The sequence below is a fragment of the Telopea speciosissima genome, chromosome 3 (assembly GCF_018873765.1).
Source record: "Telopea speciosissima isolate NSW1024214 ecotype Mountain lineage chromosome 3, Tspe_v1, whole genome shotgun sequence".
NCBI classification, from domain to species: Eukaryota; Viridiplantae; Streptophyta; class Magnoliopsida; order Proteales; family Proteaceae; genus Telopea; species Telopea speciosissima.
In genome coordinates this window covers 415,767-439,620 of record NC_057918.1, presented here as the reverse complement: position 1 = coordinate 439,620, position 23,854 = coordinate 415,767, and the positions used below count along the sequence as shown (strand labels likewise).

Here is a 23,854-nt window from a genome sequence, read left to right as displayed (position 1 = left end):
AACCACAACAACAGTCCCACAAATACAGCAATAGAAAACCAGGAAAAACAGAGATACATAGCCTGAAAATAGGCCTTTAAATCCCTAAAAACTGATCAAACAACCATGGAGTAAGGATGAGTATTGTTCCTTACCAAAAAACAATTCAAATAGACCAAAGAAACTGGTCAAACAAGAACCTATTGAAGCAACAAGAGCCAAAAAACACTGCAGCTGGCGGAAAACAGAGGCAGAACAGCCTGGCCGAGATTTCCTTCTACTCCTTGGGTGCTTCCAAGAGATGTGGGAGGACACAATGAGAAGAAATAACACCTCCGCACGAAACTAGAGCACTTGGTTGCTCAGTATTTGGACTGCAGACAAGAGAGAAACAGGTCTGAGAAGGTATGCTATTTTCCTTCACAGAGACTGTTCTTCACCTTCCAAACAATCTTCAATCACCTTCAAACTCCAGGAGCAAACAGCTCTGATACCATGTTAGATTTTAGGTTGAAGAAAGAGAAGAGAGCAGCCACGGTTTTGGTGTTCAAGTGTTATGTCTCTAACCTAGAGACTAACATGCTTATATTGAAAAGAATAGTAAATTACACCTAGGCCCTTGGCCTTATACAAATGACAAAAAATAAGAAAATAATACAAGGGGATATTTACACATATACCTCTGAAACAATACAACCATTCTTAACACATGGTGGGTTGATGTATTACACTCGAGGCTTATTAGGCGACTTGGACCCATTACCAATTGCGAGGTCATGAAATAGATTCTGAACGAGAAATTTGTTCCTCCTAATAATGAGAAGTAATTGTTTCACAAATTGTTCAATTTCCAGCAAGGCAAACAAGGATGTGGATACCTACACTCTAGAGTTCAGGAGATAGAACTGAGATTTGATTAGAGTTGGCTAACATTGAATTCAGGTGCCGACTCCAAGAGACAGACCGACAGCGGGTTTTGAGATATATCAACGGGTTAAATACTGAGATTTGATTAGAGTTGGCTAACATAGAATTCAGGTCCGTTGATTTGGCTGCAGCTCATGCCAACACAACTGAAGAAAAGTATAGTTATATGAAGAATATGCTCAAGACTCCTTCAGCTTGTAAACCCCCCACCACAGATCGAAGAAAAGAAGCCTGAAGCCCGCAGAGTGGAAGAAAATAAGCCGGAACCTAACAAAGGCAATGATTGGGTGAAGAACATTGTGTGCCATAATTGTGGTGAAAAGGGTCACTTTGGCAACAAATGTCCCAATAGAACTCTCCCCATAAATGTAGCAGAGAAACAACCAACAGAGAAGGATGATGCTGATGATATAAACTTATACCCTTACCCTTTTGATGAGAATGACTATACTTATGATGATGATGAAGTTGAAGCTCACTCTGCCAGCCTCACATCATTCACAAATGAACTTGTTGATAAAGCTCCCTTCTTCAGGCAAAAGGGTTCTATACAGTACTGGTTCTACAGATGTTCATACAGTTGTTGATACCGGGGCAGAAGCCAATTTCATCTCTGCTGATTTTGTTCGAGCACATAACTATCCACAGAAGCAGCTTTTCAAGAACATTCATGTGCGGGGTTTTGGACCTACAGCTCGAGAAGAGGTCACTGCAGTAGTTTGAATACACCTACAGTTTGGGCCATTACAGTACCATGTGCCTTGCCTAGTCACCTCGTTGGCGCATTGCGACATTCTTATCTTATTAATGTTATTAGAATCGTAGGAAGGTAAGAGTCCAATTTGATTTTGTCTTATGTTTTGGATTAGATAGAACTGAGTTTAGTTTTGATTTCAGTTTCACAATAGGATTAGGAATTTTATTTTATAAAAGGGCATGTAACCCAACAACTGGGGACAGATTTGAGATTTGAAAATTGAATGAAAAGGTTTACCATGTTGCTGCCAAGAGCTGAGTGCGCAATTATCATCTCCTCTCTCTTCGTCCCTTACTCTTTCTCTTAATCCGTTCGTTCGATATTAGAAACCCAATTTCTAGCAACATCTGTAACCTACTAGAACCGAAACTAAGCCTGCAGTTACCGCTGATTTCAATTTCAGAAATATGTAGTCCAAAGACCACTTGATTTCTAGAGCTGTGGTGATTTGGATCGTTCCAGAGACCTAGGCGACACGAAATCTGGAGATTTCGAACTGTTTGAGATGGTTCCAGAGGCTGCAATTCGATTTCCCCTCTTGTGCATTTTAGTTTCCCTTAATACCCTCCCTTTTACCATCATCTCCTTTACTTCTCAGATTTGTTTTATTTCCCAGTTCGTCCCTTGACCATTCGTTACTCACACCCATATTCTGTCTTTTTTCAAGTTAAGTTACTAAAAACTAAAATATTGTCATTCCATTAGACTTTCAATTAATTACCATTCTGCAATTTCTCGTGAGACTTCAAATATTTACTTGTTTTGCCATAAACTTTGAGGAGATTCTTGAAATTACATATGACTCCCTGAGGAGGTAAAAGGAAATAAGAACAAAAGATGAAAAATACAACTTAATCTTACTTGTAACAAGCTAGTTACGAATATACCTCTTATAACAAAAACTCTAACACTCCCCCTCAAGCTGGAGAATAAATGTCCTGCATTCCCGGCTTGCATAAGAGGGTACTGAACTGGTTAGGGATGAGACCCTTGGTAAAGATATCTGCCACTTGATCACCTGTCTTCACAAAGGGAGCACAAATGTAACCACAATGGCAGAATCCAACTTTTCTTTGATGAAGTTCCTATCAACCTCAATGTGCTTCGTTCGGTCGTGTTGCACGGGATTATGAGCAATACTTATAGCAGCCTTGTTATCACAATAAAGCCACATAGGTCCCTTGATGTCAAATCCCAACTCTTGAATCAACCACCTCAGCTAAATGAGTTCACACACCCCATGAGCCATGGCTCTAAATTATTCCTCAGCGCTGAATCTAGCTACAGCTGGTTGTTTTTTACTCCTCTATGTAACCAAATTACCACCTATAAAGGTACAGTTACCAGATGTAGATCGTCTGTCAGAAACTGAACCAGCCCAATCAGCATTAGTGTAACCCCCTATCCTCTAATGATTATGCCTAGCATATAGAAGACCTTTTCTTGGGGAAGATTTCAAGTATCTAATGATGTGATAAACAACATCCAAGTGCCTACTCTTGGGAGCATGCATGAACTGGCTGACCACTGTAACTGCATAAGTTATGTCTGGCCGAGTCAATGAGAGATAAATCATTTTCCCAACTAGTCTCGGGTACTTACCTGCTTCCATAAGAGAACCACACTTGTCTCCAAGCTTGGATCAATTGGGGAGTTTGCTGGTTTACACCCCAACATTCCTGTTTCTTTCCATAGATCCAAGACAAACTTTCTCTAGCATCTTTGGTCTTGATACTTCAATACCCAAGAAGTACTTCAGAAGTCCAAGATCTTTTTTTTTTTTTTTTTTTTGGGGTGAATAAAAGAATTAAATTTCTAAGAGGAACAAGAATACTAGAGCCCCTTAGAGGTAGCAACAAACAAGCAATCCAAGGCCACAACTAAGAGGAGGCTGGGCCAACAAAAGAAACAGAGGGGAGACCCCAGGATACAACAATGAGCCTGTTCCTTGGGGTGTCAGGACAAGAAGAGGGAGGGGTTGACGACAATTTCACTTGAATTTCGAAAGAAATGGAGTCCCAAATCTGTTGATAAGACCGAGAGTTGGAGGTCCATTTCCTGATATTACGCTCCATCCAAATATGATTGAGAGTAGCACAAAAAGCCATCTTTCCAACCGTGTCACAGATAGAGGAGCCAGCAAATGTCATATCAATCCAGATCCACTCACGAGAGAAAGGAAGGATTCTTCTAGGGGCCGGCCAGCACTTGGACAAAATGCCTTTCCAAATGGCAGCCGAGGTAGGACAGTCGAAGAAGAGGTGATTAGAGTCTTCCACATTGTTCCAATATTGGCAGCATGAGGGAGAGACTGAGATCTGGTGATTGCGAAGTAAAGACTGGGTTGAAAGACAGTTGGTGAAGACCCTCTAGGCCGTGAAACAATGGCGGGGAATGTGATGCTTGAACCAAAGAAGCTTCCTCCAAGTAACCAATTAACCTTTCTGACGAATGAAATCCCAAGCTGCTTTAGAGGAGAAAGAGCTGGAGTTGTTAGACGACCAAGTAATACAATCCCCCTTTCCCAGAGGTCTTCTGGAGATGGAATGGAGGTCATTCCAGATAATGTTAAGCAAAGGAGCAGAAGTAGGGGGAGGAGCCCAGCCGGCCTGATTCAAGATGTCAACCACCAAAGAGAGCCGAGGGAGGCCCGAGGCATAAATGATTCTAGGGGAAACAGAATGGAGGAGGATCCCCCTTGGGTGTCAAAGATCCAGCCAAAGAAAAGAAGAGAGCCCATCGCCAATCTGAGAACGAATGACCTGTAGCACCAAGTGGCGAGTAGCGAGGATCTTTCGCCAAACCCAAGAAGCATTTTGAAGAGGGCAATGCGGTCCAAATGGAGTCTTGACGAAGGAGGCCCGAGTAAATCCAGTCAACCCAAATGCTTTTCTTTTTTGTAACAATCTTCCATATGAGCTTGATGATGCCAGCCAAGTTTACTTCTTTGATTATTCTAATACCCAAGCCACCTTCCTTCTTAGGGAGGCAAACAACAGCCCAACTTAGAGGATGTAGAAATCTTGAAGATTCAGTACCCTTCCAAAGAAAGGAAGCCAAGAGGGATTCCATGGATTTGATAGTGGTTTGGGGGAGACCATATATGCTAGACCAATAAATATTGGATGACTCCAAAACTGATTTGATGAGAACCAGCCTATAAGTCCAAGATCTTTAATTTCAAATTGTTGGGCCAGGTAAGATTTCAATCTACTTATCTCGACATTGTCATTCCCAGTCACTACAATGTCATCAACATAAACAATGAGAGCTGTGACCGTACCATTTCCTCGTCGGATAAACAAAGTTTGATCAGCCTGGCTCTAGGAATACCCATTCCTAAGAATGGCTTGCCTAAATCTCTCAAACCAGGCCTTGGGAGATTGCTTGAGGCCATAAAGTGCTTTTTTTAGAAGACACACTTTCCCTTCTGCTGAGGGAAACTTAAACTGGGTAGAGGTTGCATATACATTTCTTCTTCTAAGTGACCATGGAGAAAGACATTCTTCACATCTAATTGGTACAATGACCAGTCTCTATTGGTTGCCACTGATAGGAGAACTCTAATTGAGTTATGCTTGGCCACAGGAGCAAATGTCTCTTGGTAGTCAATGCCATACACCTGATTGTACCCTTTAGCTACCAACTGAGCCTTGTATCTTTCCATAGTACAATCTGTGATCGGTACTTAATGGTATAGACCCACCTGCATCCAACTGGAACTCTCCCCCTAGGAAGATCTTAAAGTGTCCAAGTACCACTCTTGTCAAGAGGCATCATTTTCTGAGACATTGCCTCCTTTCACATTGGGTTAGACATAGCCTCTATAACATTTTTGGGAATGGAAGAAGAAGCAAGAGCAGCGGAAAAAGCAATACCTATAGGAGAAATAGCATCATAGGAAACAAACTTGGCTATGAGATTAGTACAAGCTCTTTTCCCCTTTCGAATAGCAATGGGGAGATCTAACTCAGAGGAAGGAGAGGAAGTAGTGTTACCTGACTGAGGAGGTTGAGGCTCAGGATGTGGATCCAAAGAGGACTCTTGGCAGGTCTTCTTTCCCTTTCCCTTCAAGCATTTACCTCTTTTGTACATAACCAACTCTTTTTCTTTGCTAGCATCAACAATAGCATAAACACCTGAATGAGTACCAATGCTAACATCCACTTCTTTGTATTTCCCAATGCCAAGAAGAAATGGGGAGGTGGAGGTAGGCAAAGGAGACAGAAAAGGAGTGGCATTAGCAGCCTGTTCACTTTCATGGCTCTCCCCCTGAAGAGGATGCTGATGAGGAAGAAAGAAAGGAACAAACTCGAAGAAGGTGACATCTTTGGAGAGAAGTCACCTTCAGGAGGAAGGATGGTAGTATTTATACCCTTTAGTAGAAGCTGAATAGCCAAGGAAAATACATTTGAGTGCTTTGGGGTCAAGCTTTGTTCGAGTTGATTTGTTGACATGAACATAACAAACACACCCAAACACTTTAGGAGGAAGAGAAAATGCAGAAGCTTGAGGTGGAAGGATTTCCAAAGGGGATTTGGAGCCAAGGAGTTGAGTTGGCATTCGATTGATAAGGAAGGCAGCATTAAGAAGGGCATCGGACCAAAAAGTCTTAGGAACATGTATGCCAAAGAAGCTTCTAGTAACTTCCAACAAATGACAGTTTTTTTGTCTCAGCCACCCATTCTGTTGAGGAGTGTCAACACAAGCAACTTGATGAATGATTCCATTGTCAGTAAAAAATTGTTAAAGCCCACCATACATGTACTCACCCCCTTATCAGAACGAATGATTTGAATGTGAGTACTGAATTAAGTACATCATAATTATCACTCTTTTGTTTCATCAAAAAAATCCAAGTAGACAGGGAATAGTCATCAACAAAAGAAACAAAATAACGATATCCAGACAAAGAAGTAGTGGGAGAAGGTCCCCAAACATCAGAATGAACAATATTGAATGGAACAGTGGATCTATTACCATGATAAGGATAAGATGAACAACAATGTTTAACAAAATTACATGGTTCACACTGAAACACATACAAAGAAGAAAAAGAAATAAACAAATTTGGTAATTGTTTTCTCATAACAGCAAAAGAGAGATGGGCCAAACGTTGATGCCAAAGCATCACAGAATCCATAGTACCGTTGTCACTTTGGCCACAAACATAAGAATGAGCAATAGGCAAAACAGGTGTCAAAGTAGGTGTCCGAGACTCAAGAAGGTAGAGGCTTCTCTCCTCACGTCCACTGCCAATGATCCTCTTCGTCATTAAATCCTGAAAAAGACAATAGGAAGGGAAGAAGGTGTCACAACAATTTAAGGATTTGGTTAGATGACTTACAGATAATAGGTTAGTGGCAAAATTAGGAACATGAAGAACGGAGTCAAGAGAAAGAGGAGTGACTCGATTATTACCCTTACCAAAAATAGAAGAACGAGAACCATCGGCAATTCTAACCTTATCCCTACCAGAGCATATAGAATAGGAATCATAACACTGAGACATACCAGTCATGTGATCGGTGGCACCAGAGTCGATGACCTAAGGAGCAATGGAGAGTGCAAAAGTAGAGGCTTGTAAGGCGGAGGCTGAAGAAGAATCTGACTCTGCAGGAGTAGTAGAGGAGTGGCCAAGGCGAGACATCATCCTACGTATTGTTGCAATATCCTCTCTGGAAAGATAATTAGGGTCAGTCTGTAGTCCAGATCAAGGTTCGAGAACTCGGGTCTCGGTGCCAACTCGGACCCTTGAAAAACCGAGTCGAGTCAAGATCTCGCCGAGTTGTTGCACTTTTTTTTTTCTCGACTCGAAGCCTCATCTCGGTGGGTTTTAGACCTAGTTTGGGTCTGAAACTTGGTATTCAGCCTATTTTAGGCCATTTAAACACAATGACACTATCAGATTTTGCAAAAACTAAGTCCAAATAGGAGTTTCAGTTAGTAGAAAAGCAGGACAGACACTTACTTATGCTAGAAACCAGGACAGACACAGGACAAACACACTTATTTATGCCTAATATCATTTAAGTAAATGATATTGCATTTACTTAAGATATTATTCATAAATAAGCAAATACCCCCCTATTTGAATCCAATAAAAATAGTTAAAAAATCAAATTCCAAAAGAAAAAAGTCATCCGGTTCAGAACAAAAGCTGGATTTTAGTGATAGGTGCAATTTTCAAACTTTCTATCATATTGGATTTTGTGACCTTCTTGCTCATCGAATTAAGTTTGACGGTACATAACTCTTTCAATATAAATCAGATTTTAGCAATCTTGGACTTGTTGGAAAGCTTTGTTTTGAAAGCTTTCCAACAAGTCCAAGATTGCTAAAATCTGATTTATATTGAAAGAGTTATGTACCGGTCAAACTTAATTCGGTGTGCGCAAATGCTGTCAAAATTGCTTTGAATGGAAATAATTTTTTGGACATCAAAACAAATGAATATTTTACCGCACTTTTGGTTTTTAGCAATGTTTTACCATAATAAGATTTATGGAATTTTTCTATTTGAGAAAAACCCCAGCATTAGAAAGTTGAAAATTGCACCTACCACCGAAAATCCAGTTTTTGTTCTTGAACTGGGGAGTTGACTTTTTTTCCTTTTGGAATTTGATTTTTTAACTATTTTTATTGGATTCAAATGGGGGGTATTTTCTTATTTATGAATAATATCTTAAGTATCTTAAGTAAATGAAATACAAATACAAAAGCAGTTACTTAAATGATATTAGGCATAAATAAGTGTATTAGGCATAAATAAGTGTCTGTCTTGGTTCCTGGCATAGATTCCGGGCATAGATAGGTGTCTGTATACCAAGAATTTCCAGCAAGATCTCGAGATCTGACACTCATGTAAAGGACCTAGATGGGCATTTTCCTATGTCAAACCGAGAAACTCGGAGATCTCGGAGAGATCTCGCCGAGATCTCGCCGAGAAAATGCACTTTTAGAATGCGTATGTGATCTCGACTCGAGATTTTGAAAAACCGAGATCTCGCGAGTTCTCGAACCTTGGTCCAGATGACTCAGTCTCAGCTATCACAGTATGGGCTCTAGCACCCCCTCTCCTACCACCACGCGAACCATTGGATCCACCACGCATACCAGGGGGTTGGCCATGAAGTACCCAACACCTTTCTTTAGTGTGCCCCAGCTTCCCATAATGGTCACATCTAAATCTTTCTCTGTTATCTCCACGGGTTAGCCCTTGGCCTCTCCCCCCACCTCGCCAATCTCTGTGAGAACTAGAAGTAAGAGCAGATCTCTCCAGGGATGGTGCAATATCCATGGATACTCTTCTAGTCTCCTCATTTTGTAAGTAGCTACACACTTAATCTAAGGATGGAAGAGGTGATCACCCTAAGATTTGTAGTTGGATTGGCTAATATTCCGGGTTAAGTCCACCAAATAAAATAAGGATACGTTCCTTTTCAAGTGTCCTATATACCTTTGCTTCATCCTCTGGGTTGGTCAAATGGAGATCCCTGTAGTGATCATATTTCTCCCAAAGACCAATAACAGTGTTATAATAGTCATGCTTTGGTCACCCTGTTTCATAGTGATGACCTTTTGGAGGATTTGATAAACCTTTGCTGAATCACCTACCATAGTTATCAAGGCGTGAAGGCGACCATGGCGTTTTAGAGGGTAAAAAATCAAGGCGACAACGCCGTGGCGGCAAGGCGCCCGCCATGGCGTCCAAGGCGTCCAAGGCAACCAAGGAGCCTGGACGCCAGACGCCTTGATAACTATGTCACCTACTCGATCAAATGTCCTGGAGACATTGTCCTAAATTTCTTTTGCAGTCTCCTTCCTCATAAATCTCCTACCTATCTCAAGTTTCATAGAGAAAATCAACCAGGTCATAACGGTGGAGTTCTCAGTCTCCCATTTCAGGTATCCTGGATCAGTCATTTCAAGCGCCTTGATAGAACCAGTAATATACCTCAGTTTCCCCCTACTTCTCAAAGACAACTTCACAGAATGAGACCAACCAATCCAAATAGTTGGTATTATCCAACTTCACAAGAGCTATTTGGGTATTGGGGTTATCAAATGGAGTCACAGTGGAAGGAATACCACCCAAAACACTAGCTGAAGCTTCCAAAGGTCCACTGACCACAGATTCAGATCTAGACATGGTAGCCATGGTATGCAAGTACTCAACAAATCAATGTAGTACCTTGTACAAATGGAGAGTACACTCCACCCAAAGAAGAAGACAAACCAGCAACAAGGTCCACTGACCACAGATTCAGATCCAGACATGGTAGCCATGGTATGCAAGTACTCAACAAATCAATGTAGTACCTTGTACAAATGGAGAGTACACTCCACCCAAAGAAGAAGACAAACCAGCAACTAAAACACCCAACAGCAAGCAAACCGAGAGCAGTTTTTTTATGATAACCAAAGGAAGAACATAATATGCACCATAACGTCAGTCCTCAACAATCAATGACATTCAAATAGTAGAAACCTTCAACTGATATTAATTAACCATTCTACTCATTACAGCTAATAACATTCACATAGGGAGAAAGAAACACAACCTGGCGGTACCTGTGCGGCAGAAAAATGTGGAGCTGTGCTCCTCAACCAGCTCCTTTCACTAATCAAGTGCTTGGGGATCTGAAAGGGTACCTGTGGGCGATCCAAATGCACCTGGTCTCATCTCAAATGGTAGAGAGATGACTGAGAATCAAACAAAATAGTGACTGGCTGGCGGTAACTTGACTGGTTCCTTTTTGAACTTCAAACTTTTTCAATCCACTTCAGCAGCTCCTAAACTCCCTCCATTGTATGTTGGTTTGAATAATATGACTCCATTAAATCTATTATGTGTAGTATTTAACATAGTATAGCCTCTATTGGAAGTTTGGAATCCTCTACCTTTCTAGGGTTCCAAAGAGAGGTGAGGACAACGAATGAGCTTGGTCGACTCTCAAACCTGCTCTGATACCAAGTTGGAAATGGAGAATGGATGATTCTAGCAAAGGAACAAGGGTTTACAGCTAGGAGGAGGAGAAGAGGAGAAGAGGAGAAGAGGAGTTGGGAGAGAATCGATTGTGAGGGAGAGACTTCTCCACTCACCTATTTTCTTCATTAACAATATTCTTGAAATTACATATGGCTCCCTGAGGAGGTAAAAGGAAATAAGAACAAAAGATGAAAAATACAACTTAATCTTACTTATAACAAGCCAGTTACAAATATACCCCTTATAACATAAACTCTAACGCACAAGCAACCTAATAAGGGTTTTGAACCCGGGTCTGCATGACCTTCCTTGAGTTGCCTGACTTTCCTCCTGTCGCCAGTCCTCCGCTTATGGTTGTGATGACCCTCGCGGGGGCTTCTCAAGCTATTTCTTCGGCTCGTCCTTCTCTATCATCCACGCCTCTTCCTTGTTTGTGTTCTTTTCCTTGTCTCCCTCTATTATCTCTTCTCTGGTCATAACCCTGTCCTTAACGAGCTGGTTCTCGACGATCCGGGCGATAGTATCTCTCTGTCCTTGATTGTCTCGATCACCCCATCGTTAATCTTGATTGCCGACGAATTCTCTCAGATATCCTCTATGGATCAGCCTCTCAATTTCAACTTTCAACTGGTAGTAGTAGTCAGTGTCATGAACGTCATCCCGATGGAATCGGCAATATAGACCTTTGTCCCATTTCGTCGGATGTGATATCATCCTCTCCGGTTATTGCAAGAGGTTGGCTTCTTCTACTTGCATCAGGATCTTAGATCTTCTCTAGTTGAGAGGAGTAAACCTTTTCGGCCGAGGAGGATTCTCGTATCTGCTAGGACCTAGATCGAGGTGAATACCTCTTACTGTAACTGGATCGGGCCTCTTTATCGTTCCGATCCATTCTTTTCACATTTTGACCTCCTTCCTGTTCATTCATGGTGGCTAAATTTTATTCTATGCTAATGTATTTATCACAGTGTTCCATGAGGTCCGTCATGTTCTTTGGACTTTTCTTTAAACATTCCAGATATCCTCTCTGGATCGGCCTCACTATTTCAACTTTCAACTAGCCATCAGTGTCGTGGCTGTGATCCCGCTGGAATCGGCAATATAGACCTTTGTCTCGTTTAGTTGGATGTGATATCATCCTCTCCGATTGTTGCAAGAGGTTGGCTTCTTCTACTTGCGTCAGGATCTTTGATCTTCTCTAGTTGAGAGGAGTAAACCTTTCCAGCCAAGGAGGATTCTCGTATCGGCCAGGACCTGGATCGAGGTGAATACCTCTTTCTGTAACTGGATCGGGCCTCTTTATTGTTCCGATCCATTCTTTTCACATTTTGACCTCCTTCCTGTTCATTCATGGCGGCTATAGTTTATTCCACGCTGATGTATTTATCACAGCATTCCATGAGGTCCGTCATGTTCTCTGGACTCTTCTTTAAACGTTGAGTAATCTGTTCGTGATCCCGCATTTCAGAGCTGTTAACCTTACCATAAGGTTCAGGTCTTCCACAATCCACCTCCATAGCTTCTTTGTTGAATCGCATCAAGTAGGAGTGGAGAGACTCTCCTTTCTGTTGTTTGATCATCATCAAGCTTGAGATATTTTTCTTGTGATTCCTACTACTCAGGAAGTTATTGACAAAGGTCTTCCCCAATTTGGCGAAGTTGTTTATGGATCCCGGCTCCAGGCGATCGAATCAAGTTCTAGCCCCTGCCGTAAGAGTGACTGGGAAGGCTCTGCACATGACTGGTTTGACAGCTCCATGAAGTAGCATCACGGTTTTGAAATTCTTGAGGTGCTCCATAAGATCTGTGGTTCGGTCCTAATTCCCGATCGTCGGCATTTTGAAACCTTGGGGAGCATGCCTTTCACTATAGCGTCAGACAAAGCTGTCTCGGTGGAGAAGTTTACCTCCTTGGTCTCCTTTGGCTGGGGGTTCTGAACTTGTTGGATCTTCTGGAGCTGCTCTTCTTGAATTCTTCTGGCCAGATCTGGTTGGCCTTCTCTTTCTGAAGTTTGCTCTGGAAGAGTCTCCTTTTGGTGATTTTGTTGTTGGTCGTTTCCAGCCAGTGCCTGCTGTTGAGATTGCTCTCGATCATTACTGATTTGGTTGGGATGGTCCCCAAGGTCAAGTTGCCCGCGAGAAGGTACACGGTGATCTCTCCCAGATTTGTTGGAATCTGATCTGTTGTTTGCCTCATCTTGCAATGTCGACGATGGTGAGGGATCATATCCTAAAATTTGAACCCAATTGGCTTTGATGTTGGCTGTTGAGGGAGTTTTATGGATTGGAATCGATAGGTGTTACAGCTGATTTTCTGTTTAATATGAGGAAGAAGACATACAGCCTTCATATTTGCAAGTAAAGGCCATATGTTGTGTAAATTGCACAAAACCCCTCCTTTCATTAGTTCTGTTCTGTTTTTGTTCCCATTCTCATTTATATTCCAGGGGTCCAAAACTTCCATTTATTTGCAGAATTACCACGCCTCTATAATTGGATTTCTATTGCTTTGGTGGGCCCATAGCGACCCAGAACTAAGGTTTTGGAACCCGGTTGCATTACCCTCTCGTCAAATTTTCAGCCCGAAATGACTATGACATGTACTGAAAGGAAAAAAAAAAAATTTCCCTGGGTGGTAAGTGAAAGTAAATTTCTCTTTTTTGGCTGTTTTGATGTAAAGAAGTCAAGACCAAAAATATAAAAGGGAAGGGTCACATGCATGGTGGGCTTATGTCATTGAAGGGAGGCCTGAACTTTGACATATGCCTAATGGAGGGTTTTCTATCCATCCAGTGGTGTTGATGGGCCACAGATCAAGCTGCCGGTCCTGCTAAACCGGTAAATGAGAGCTGTTCAATTAGACAGTCTTGATTAGCCACTTATACTTTTTGGTACATGTCGCAGGAGGATGCAGTGAGGATATTGTTGGGCCTACGAGAGAAGTATGAGTCTCATCACAAATGCAGATTCACTATGGAAGCTATAAATGCTGCTGTATATCTTTCAGCTAGATATATACCAGATAGGTACCTACCTGATAAAGCTATTGATCTCATCGATGAGGCTGGAAGTAGAGCTAGCATGGATGCCTTCAAAAGGAGGAAGGAGCAGCAAACTTCTATACTCACTAAGTCACCAAATGATTATTGGCAAGAAATAAGAGCTGTTCAGGCCATGCATGATATGGTAATGGCTTTGCTTCTGGATTGGGATAGTTTTTTTTTTCTTGATCTGTTAGATTCATCTGTATTTGTTTTTATTTAGATGCAGGTGCTGGTGAATAAAATGAATTATGATGATGATGCTTCAGTCATCGATGACGAGGGCAAACTCATATCAGATCCCCTTTTGGCTCCCGCATTTGATGATGATGAGTATGATTCTGGGTTCCTGAATTTTGTAATGACTAAGGAACTAGAAAGCCTAACTCCTGAGTAACCTGGGATCGATTTTAAAGTCAGTTTCTTGCTTTGATTCTTTTTAGACCTGCAGTGGTGGGACTGAATGAAATAGCTGCAGTTACGTCACTTTGGTCAGGGATCCCAGTTCAGCAGATCACGGTGGAAGAACGAATGCTTTTAGTTGGACTTGATGAGCAGCTTAGGAAACGTGTTATTGGTCAAGATGATGCCATTGTTGCTATCTCTCGTGCGATGAAAAGGTCCCGTGTTGGCCTGAAGGACCCTGACAGACCCATTGCAGCTATGCTTTTCTGTGGCCCTACTGGAGTCGGTAAAACTGAACTTGCAAAAGCCTTGGCAGCATGCTATTTTGGATCGGTAAGTATTAACACACACAAACAAGATTTGTATTTATTTGTAAAACAGTGAAGTAATCTATGGGTTCTGCTTTATGGATACCATGCTTCCCCCTCCCCATCCCCCTCTTTGGCTAGGATGTATGCCTGTTGGTTTTGCTGCTTCTTCCTTTACCCCAGCACTTTGGCATTTTTGCGAGTCTCCTGCAATATCTAGATTCCTTGAAAATCCACCTGAACTTGGTATCATGAAAAATTTTGTGTATTATTTATTGACTTCTTACATTTAACTTGAAAATTAACATTGAAAATTGTTAACAGCCTTGGAATGAATGCTTGAGTGATTAGTATCGATCACCCAAGCCCCTTTATTTATATTAACTTGAAGTACATCTGATCAAAGTACAAATAGGAATAATAACACCTCAGTCCTAGTCCTACTAGGAATTCCTAATACAACTAGGAATGCCAGAATAGGACTCGGCTGAGTGTAAAACAATAAAAATAAAATAAAAGAAAAGAATCTAATCTGACTAGCACTACTCCTAACATGACTAGGACTAGTAGCACTAATCCTAATCAAACTAGGACTGCTTACCCCAATCGTGTAAGCAGCCTATTCCAACACTCCCCCTTAAGTTGGAGCAAAGATGTCGATCATGCCCAACTTGACTAGATTGGGATGGAACAATTTTCCAGACAATCCCTTGGTGAAGATATCAGCAAGTTGATCCGCAGATGTCACAAAGGGCATACAAATCAGCCCAGCTTCTAACTTCTCTTTGATGAAATGCCTATCTACCTCAACATGCTTGGTACGATCATGCTGTACTAGGTTGTGTGCTATGCTGATGGCAGCCTTGTTGTCGCAGTACAGCATCATAGGAAGACGAATAGGAACACCAAGATCTTGTAGCAAACCTTTAAGCCATAGTAACTCACAAATACCTTGTGCCATAGCTCGAAACTCAGCTTCGGCATTAGAACGAGCAACCACATTTTGCTTCTTGTTACACCATGTGACAAGATTTCCACCTACAAAGGAGCAATACCCAGAAATAGACTTTCGATCTGCAGAACCAGCCCAATCAGCATCAGTGTATGCTTTTATCCGTAGATGACCATGCGTAGACAAAAGAATTCCTTTTCCAGGAGCTGACTTCAAATAGTGCAAGATACGAAGAACAACCTCCATATGAGAAGAGTAGGGATCATGCATAAACTGGCTCACAGTACTCACGGCGACAGCAATGTCAGGACGTGTGTGTGAAAGATAAATCAGCTTCCCTACAAGTCTTTGGTACCGGCCTTTATCAACAAGCTCACCCTCTTTCTCCTTGAGTCGAACAGTAGGGTCCATAGGAGTATCTGAAGGATGACAGCCTAGCAACCCGGTCTCAGTCAATAAGTCTAGGACATACTTCCTTTAGGAGAGAAAAATGCCTTTAGAAGATCTGGCTACTTCAATCCCAAGAAAGTATCGTAGTTTCCCTAGATCTTTAATCTCAAATTCTTGTCCAAGGAAGGTCTTCAACCGTCTGATCTCATCACCATCATTGCCAGTAACTACTATATCATCAACGTAGACTATAAGAACAGTGAGTTTTTCACCAACCCTCTTTATAAAGAGTGTGTGATCAGCATTACTCTGCTTATAGCCCACAGAAATCATGGTCTTGTGGAACCGGCCAAACCATGCTCGAGGTGACTGCTTCAGCCCATAAAGTGCACGCTTCAGTCTGCATACTTTTCCTTGGTTTCTGTCACAAGAGAACCCTGGTGGAATGTCCATATACACCTCCTCATCCAGTGTTCCATTTAGGAAGGCATTTTTTACATTTAGCTACTGCAAATCCCATCCAAGGTTGACTGCACAAGATAAAAACACACGAACAGTATTTAACTTTGCAACAGGTGCAAAAGTTTCCTGGTAATCAATGCCGTATGTCTGAGTGAACCCCTTGGCCACGAGTCGTGCCTTATACCTATCCACAGTGCCACCCACCTTCTGTTTCACCACAAACACCCATTTACATCCAACGGTTTTCTTCCCAGGTGGAAGAACCACAAGCTCCCATGTGTTATTTTTCTTCAAAGCGTCCATTTCTTCTATCATAGCTGCCTTCCACTTTTCGTCTGATAAAGCTTCCTGCCAATTGTTAGGAATACAAACAGAAGAAAGAGAGGAAACAAAGGCACGAAAGGATGGGGAAAGGGAATCATCAGAAACAACATGAGATATGGGATGCTGAGTGCAAGTTCTGACACCTTTGCGAAGAGCAATAGGTAAGTCAGGATCATTACCAGGTGGAGAGGTAGGTTCTGGATCTGGGTCCGGCAATTGGATGGGTACTGGAGCAACAGTTGATTGAACCTGCTTATGTTTCCTTGCATAGGTCTTCACATTACTGGCATCAATCCTCCTCTGAAATTCACTAATAGTCCTCTGGATAGGAGTCTGGACCGCGGTAGATTGCTCCCCCTGAATAGAAATGGTCTCCCCCTGTATAGGAACCTCTCCCCCTGACTCAGGGGGAGTACTAGGGGCAGGCCGAACTGGTTCAAACTCATGGTAAACAGACTGAAGTGGAGGTGGAGAGTCAATAGTCAGCACATCTTCACTAACACTCTCCCCCTGAAGAGGTGGGGACATAAAATATGGAACATTTTCATGAAAGACAACATCCATGCTGACAAAAGTCCTGCGGGATGGAGGGTAGTAGCATTTGTACCCCTTTTGGGTAGCAAAGTAACCTAAGAAAATGCAGCGGAGGCTACGTGGGTCAAGTTTACTAGGGTACCTAGTATCCCTAGCATAACAAACACAGCCAAACACCTTAGGTGGGACTATAAAGGAAAGAGAGCCAAGTAATAGCTCATTAGGGGCTTTTGAAATAAGAACCCGACTGGGCAGCCTATTAATTAAATAGGCTGCAGTAAGGACAGCATCCCCCCAATAAAGGGAAGGGACATTTCGAGCAAACATAAGGGCCCTAGCCACCTCCAAGAGGTGGCGGTTTTTTCTCTCAGCTACACCATTTTGGGCTGGAGTGTCGACACAGCTGGTCTGATGGAGGATTCCATGTGCAGCAAGGTATTTTTGGAACTGACCTTCCATATACTCTTTTCCATTGTCACTCCTCAAAATTTGAAGAGTGGCATTAAACTGGGTCTTAATCATGTGATGAAAGTGTTGAAAACATAAAAAAACTTCACTTTTTGTGTGCATAAGGTATACCCAGGTGAACCTAGAATAGCTGTCAATGAAAGTGACATACCACCGATGGCTAGTCAGGGAAGCTTTCCTACTAGGCCCCCACACATCAGTATGAACAATATGAAATAAGGAAGAGGATCTTTTATTAGAAATAGGATAAGTTGAACGTGTCTGTTTAGCCAAGACACAAGGCTCACAAAAAAATTCTTCCTTATTACAGTCTTTAACTAATGCTGGAAATAAATTTGATAAAGTACCTAAGGGGGGATGGCCTAGTCTAGAGTGCCATTTATGTAAATCAGAAGAGAAAGATGCCGAAGGTAAAGCCTGAGGAGGATCGCCATCAAGCAGGTACAATCCGCCATGCACTTTACCCGATCCAATCGTCTTCCCCTAGTCCAGCTCTTGAAAAACACAGTGAGTGGGAAAAAAGGTCACTTTACAATTCAGGGATTTAGTGATACTGCTAATGGAAAGAAGGTTAGTTGTAAATTTGGGAATATGCAACACAGATGACAGTGTAAGGGAAGGAGAACAACCAATGGATCCTTTCCCTGAGATGGAGGAGAGGGAACCATCAACAATTTTGACTTTATCCTTACCAGAGGCAGGAGAATATGTATTAAAAAGGCTAAAAGAACCTGTCATGTGATCAGTAGCACCGGAGTCTATGATTCATGGAGTGGATACTACTGATGCACAATGGCCAGCAAAAGAAATACCTGTACGGGTAAAGAAGGAACCTGAATTGGCAGCAGACGTAGTAGAGGCAGTTGATGTGTTCAACATACGACGCAAAGCCTGGAGTTCTTCCTGGGAGAAACCAATGTCAGCAGTGGGAGTTGGAGCTACACTTTCAGTATGATTGGCTTTGTTTTTAGACTTAGCACGACCACGTTTGGTCTCAAAATCAGCTGGCTTTCTATGTAATTTCCAACACTGAGCCTTAGTGTGATATGGTTTGTGACAATGCTCACACTTAACAGGCTCTTTGGTAGTAGAAGTAGCAACACTGTTAGCAGAAGCAACAGGAGTGGAACCAGTAGTCTGTAAGGCTGATCTCTCAACTTTGGGAGTACTCATCATGGCAGCCCTTCGTGTCTCTTCACTGTGAACATAAGAAAAAGTCTCCTCTAGTATAGGGAAAGGAACCCGTCCAAGGACTTGCACCCGAATAGGGTCATAGTCATCATTGAAGCCAGCCAGAAAATCATAGACACGGAATTGGTCTACATAGGTGTGGTAGGCAGTAATATTAGTAGTAGTAGTAGGCTGGAACCGAGCATAGTGATCCAATTGCTACCATAAACACTTGAGGGCAGCATAGTATTTGGTGACAGTCATCTCCTTCTGGGTAGTGGTTTGGAGTGTCTTCCTGATTTCATAAACCTGAGCACCACTACCTGAACGACCATAAGTGCCCTTGACAGCTGTCCATATCTGTGTAGCAGTGTCAAGGAGAAGATATTGACTAGAGAGGTCAGTGGTCATAAAGTTGAGAATAAAGGACATTACCATTGCATCATTGGCAGCCCATTTAGTACGAGCAGCCCCTTCTTCAGTAGGTTGTTTGGTGGTGCCAGTAAGTTGGCCAGTGAGTCCCCTTCCAGCCACTGTTAGGGATAATGATCTGGCCCAAATTAAGTAGTTTGTACCATCAAGCTTGATGGCAGCAGCATAAGGGAGAAAATCAGACCTAGTTTGATCTCCTCCAGAAGTAGCAGTAGTCATCTCTGAGTCACCCATGATTCAGCCAGGCAGAAAAAATCAGAGCTGCCCTGTGGTAACAAAAACAAAGGCTGGAATACAGCAACCAACAAAAACCCTAAGAAAGGTAATCGATCTGGTTTTAGGGGTCTTCAAGTGCTGAGAAAAAAAAATCTGCAGATATAAGGTCTTCAAAGGCTGAGAAAAATCTGCAGATATAAAGTCTTCAAAGGCTGAGAAAAAATCTGCATTGATGGTACTGATTGTTGATGAAGTAGATGTGATAGCAGCTGTCCAATAGTAACTGCAGGAATGGATCCCAATAATCAAACCAGTGTCAAATTGATAGAGGAGACTGATCTGCAGGTGGGGAGAACTCCAAACAAAATCGCAGAGGAAGGTGCCGCAGCTATCGATCCAAAAAAAGGCTTCTTAAAGCATCAAGGGATGAGGTGATTAATTAGGGCAGCATCTAAACAACAGATCGCCTCATTAGATCTGCCCTAATTCAGAAGAAGAAACCAAAAAAAAAGTGAAGAAGATCAGACAAAAAAAAAAAAAAAAAAAAAAAAAGAGAAAACTGAGGAGAGAACCAGAAATTGAGAAAGCTGTTCTTAGATCAGATTCTGCTCTGATACCATGTTAACAGCCTTGGAATGAATGCTTGAGTGATTAGTATCGATCACCCAAGCCCCTTTATTTATATTAACTTGAAGTACATCTGATCAAAGTACAAATAGGAATAATAACACCTCAGTCCTAGTCCTACTAGGAATTCCTAATACAACTAGGAATGCCAAAATAGGACTCGGCTGAGTGTAAAACAATAAAAATAAAATAAAAGAAAAGAATCTAATCTGACTAGCACTACTCCTAACATGACTAGGACTAATCCTAATCAGCTAGGACTAGTAGCTCTAATCCTAATCAAACTAGGACTGCTTACCCCAATCGTGTAAGCAGCCTATTCCAACAAAAATTAACATGGAAAAGCTCGATCTTTTTTAACCCTTTGACAATCATGGAAAATTTTGTGTATTCTTTATTGACTTCTTACATTTAACTTGAAAATTAACATGGAAAAGCTCGATCTTTTTTAACCCTTTGACACCTACTGTAGTGTAGAAAAATTTTCTCACTGTTATGATTACATCTCTGACTAAGTGTTGCTTTTGACACATAATGTTTGTTAGATGGGGTCCTTGTCGAAGCTTAATATGAAAAAATTCAGATCCTCTCTCTCTCTTTTCCTTTTTGTTTTGTTTTGTTTTTTTTTTTTTTTAATTCTAGCATTTGATGTTTTCAGGGGCTACGGTATTATGATGGATTATTTGATGTTAGCCTTTATTGGATTTGTTGTAAACAGTTCTTTATTGTATCTCGCTGAATTATAAAGCCTGTATAAGGGGTCTAAAAGGAGAGCACAAATTTTAATTAGTAGGTATACCGTGAGGCCTAGCAGTAGATTTAATTTGATTAAGTTGCTGGATAAGGGAGACTTTTACATACTCTTTTTGTACAGGATGAGACTTCTCTCTTTATGTGTGGGAGGTTATAGGTTTGTTGTTTAATGTCGGTACTCAGTAGGTTAGAGTATGACTTTGGTCTTTCTTAGAGTCCTAGAGTTTAGGCATCAGTCTAATCATGGTCTATATACTGGTGTAATTTGATTTTTTTTAGATGAATGAATATGATTTTATCACCTTATGGAAACGTGGTTGAATGACTCTCATTTCTGTTGGTTACAGTTTTTCTTCTGTCACTTTACAGTGATAGATCTGAACATTTGAATCTGGGTTAATTCCACATCTGTTTTCCACTTTTGGGCTCATTACGGCAGGCAGGTTTTAATCCCTGCCTTCATGAGGGCGGCAATTGGGTTGGTCCGCATGGGTTGAGCTTGGGTATCAAGGGGTATGGGTCCATCCCTAAGTCATTTATTGTAATATCAGTTGTTAGAGGTGTAACCGAAGCCAATCCATTAATTATCAGCCTGGTTCAGGTTGGACTCATCCAAGATAATGATTTTTAAAATCCTCCATATTTGGGTATAATCAGGTATGATTGGGCAGTTTTGGTAAATTATGGGCTAGATTAAATCCAATAAAAGCACTTTGTGAAGATTTAACCCCATCAAATGGATATTGTTGGGTGGGTTCATGCAGGTTGAGCTTGGGTGCAACAATCCGATGAGCCAGAGCCTTATCCTTAACCTAACCTGTTAAGCAGTTGAGCCGGTATTAAACTGGTTGGGTTTGAAAGGTCAGGTTGAGAACTGCCACCCATAAGGTGACGCTTTCCGGACACAGTATTGGTTAACTGGTTGGGTTTAAAAGGTCAGGTTGAGAAGTGCCACCCATAAGGTGACGCTTTCCAGACACAGTATTGGTTCTGTCAGTGTCAGACTATGCATCCATGGGGCTGAGAAGTCATAATCCTGGCACAATGTTGAACTCGTTAAACTGGTCATCTATATAAAAAACCACAGTTCCAAATTCCTCTATACAAAAAAAATATACAGGACAACAGAAACTGAAGCAAGCCTGTTGAACTTAATTTGTCTGAATTTTTTTCTCCCTTATGCATTGTTCAACAACACCAAAACTCTTAGAAAGAACTTATATTCTTTACTCAAATCATCTCCAATTGATAGAGGGTGTATTACATACTGAATTGACTTATAAAAGAAAGGTCATTGGACTGCCAACTGCTCCTTGGGGGCCTTCTAAACTTACAAATAGGCATCCACATGGGATTAATGTCCAATGAAACTGCATCAATTCCCCCTCGGTTAACGAAGATCCCATATCACCAGATGTGATCAGAAATTGGTTCTTAAATTCTTTGCTTTGTTACCAAGTTTTCAACATTCGCTTCAGCTATTCACAAGTTCTCTTGCACGAGTTGAGGTTTGGCTCTGATATCAAATAGTGCAACCTGAAAATCCAGATTTTGGATCTCAGATGCAAGCAGACCCAATGATCAATCTGTGATCAGATCTGACAAGAAGGAAGCAATTGCGTTGTTAAGGGGAGGGAAAAGAGATGAGATTGATCTGCTTGGGAGGAAGAAGAGAGCAGAAGAGGAGAAGAAATCAGTTATGGGATACAAATCCCGTATGCAATGCTCAACAACACCAAAACTCATATTCTTTACTCAAATCATCTCCAATGTGTACTATGATATCAGTTCTTGGAAAGTCAAGTTTTGTTACTACTACAAAACTTCTTTTTATTGCATTTTTTGATAGATTAGTTCTTTTTATTGCTCTGCAAATGGTTCACCATATTATTACTGTAGGAAGCAACAATGCTTAGACTGGACATGAGCGAATATATGGAGCGACACACTGTGAGCAAGTTGATAGGGTCACCACCAGGTTATGTTGGATATGGAGAGGGAGGCATGCTGACGGAAGCCATTAGAAGAAAACCTTTCACAGTTGTATTGCTTGACGAAATTGAGAAAGCTCATCCAGATATTTTCAACATCCTCCTCCAAATTTTTGAAGATGGCCACCTAACTGATTCTCAGGTTTGTCCTCCTCGCATTTATGAAATTAAACAATTTGACTTGGTAGTCAAGGGAAAGCTTCCAAATTTTTTGTTGGGCAGGCTTACTCAATTTAATCAAATGTGTACCACTTCTTATTCTACAATACTTGGATTCAACAGGGAAGAAGAGTATCATTTAAAAATGCATTGATTGTCCTGACATCAAATGTCGGGTCTACTGCCATTACAAGGGGTGGAAGCGGTTCTGTTGGCTTCTTGATTTCAGATGCTGGTGAGTCAAGGTCATATGCTAGGATGAGAACTTTAGTAATGGAAGAGTTAAAGGCATATTTCCGGCCAGAGTTACTCAACAGGATAGATGAAGTAGTCGTATTCCGGCCCCTTGATAAGACTCAGGTTTGTCTCTTTTCTTGGTTGTACATGAGAACAGTTCTCTGTCTGTCTGTCACCCTAGGTGCTCAAAATCTTGGGTGAGTGAACATGGTGTAGAATCTCTAGAATCAGGTGTTCGTTCAGTAACTTAAGTTTTCTCAATTCCATTGCACCATTGTGGGATGCTTCATTTCAGATGCTACAGATTCTAGACATAATGCTCAAAGAGGTGAGGGGAAGACTAATATCTATGGGAATTGGCTTGGAGGTGTCGGAAGCAATTAAGGACCTTGTTTGCCAGCAGGGCTATGACCAGAGCTATGGTGCACGGCCTCTCAGAAGGGCAGTCACGCTTCTAATCGAGGATGTCTTAAGTGAAGCGCTTCTTGGAGGCGATTACAAGCCTGGTGACAACGCTGTTATAGATGTGGATGCTGCTGGAAATCCATTTGTCATTAATCGCTCAGATCAGAGTATCCACTTCGATGCTACATCAATGTCATAGGTAGGAATGTAGGATGATTATTTTCATTTCATCCTGTAGGTTAATTCATAGAATTTGTAAATACACAGAAAAGGAAAATAGTGCGTTGTTCTTTGACTATTGGAGGCCACAGATGTCGAGGAACAAT

General features: G+C 41.6%; 1 protein-coding gene across 2 annotated transcripts in view; it reads left to right on the top strand.

Annotated features, from left to right (window-relative positions):
* The window catches only part of LOC122655568 (chaperone protein ClpD, chloroplastic), a 62,390-nt gene extending 38,536 nt beyond the window's left edge, over nucleotides 1-23,854 (top strand). Inside the window, exons 7-12 of one of the 2 annotated variants that reach the window (XM_043849779.1) lie at nucleotides 13,559-13,840; nucleotides 13,925-14,028; nucleotides 14,139-14,433; nucleotides 22,636-22,869; nucleotides 23,010-23,246; nucleotides 23,419-23,854. In XM_043849779.1, the coding sequence (XP_043705714.1) occupies nucleotides 13,559-13,840; nucleotides 13,925-14,028; nucleotides 14,139-14,433; nucleotides 22,636-22,869; nucleotides 23,010-23,246; nucleotides 23,419-23,727 (1,461 nt within the window). In that variant the 3' untranslated portion in view covers nucleotides 23,728-23,854. Of the gene's footprint in view, nucleotides 1-13,558; nucleotides 13,841-13,918; nucleotides 14,029-14,138; nucleotides 14,434-22,635; nucleotides 22,870-23,009; nucleotides 23,247-23,418 lie in introns of both variants that reach the window. The other variant, XM_043849778.1, reaches the window with a different exon arrangement.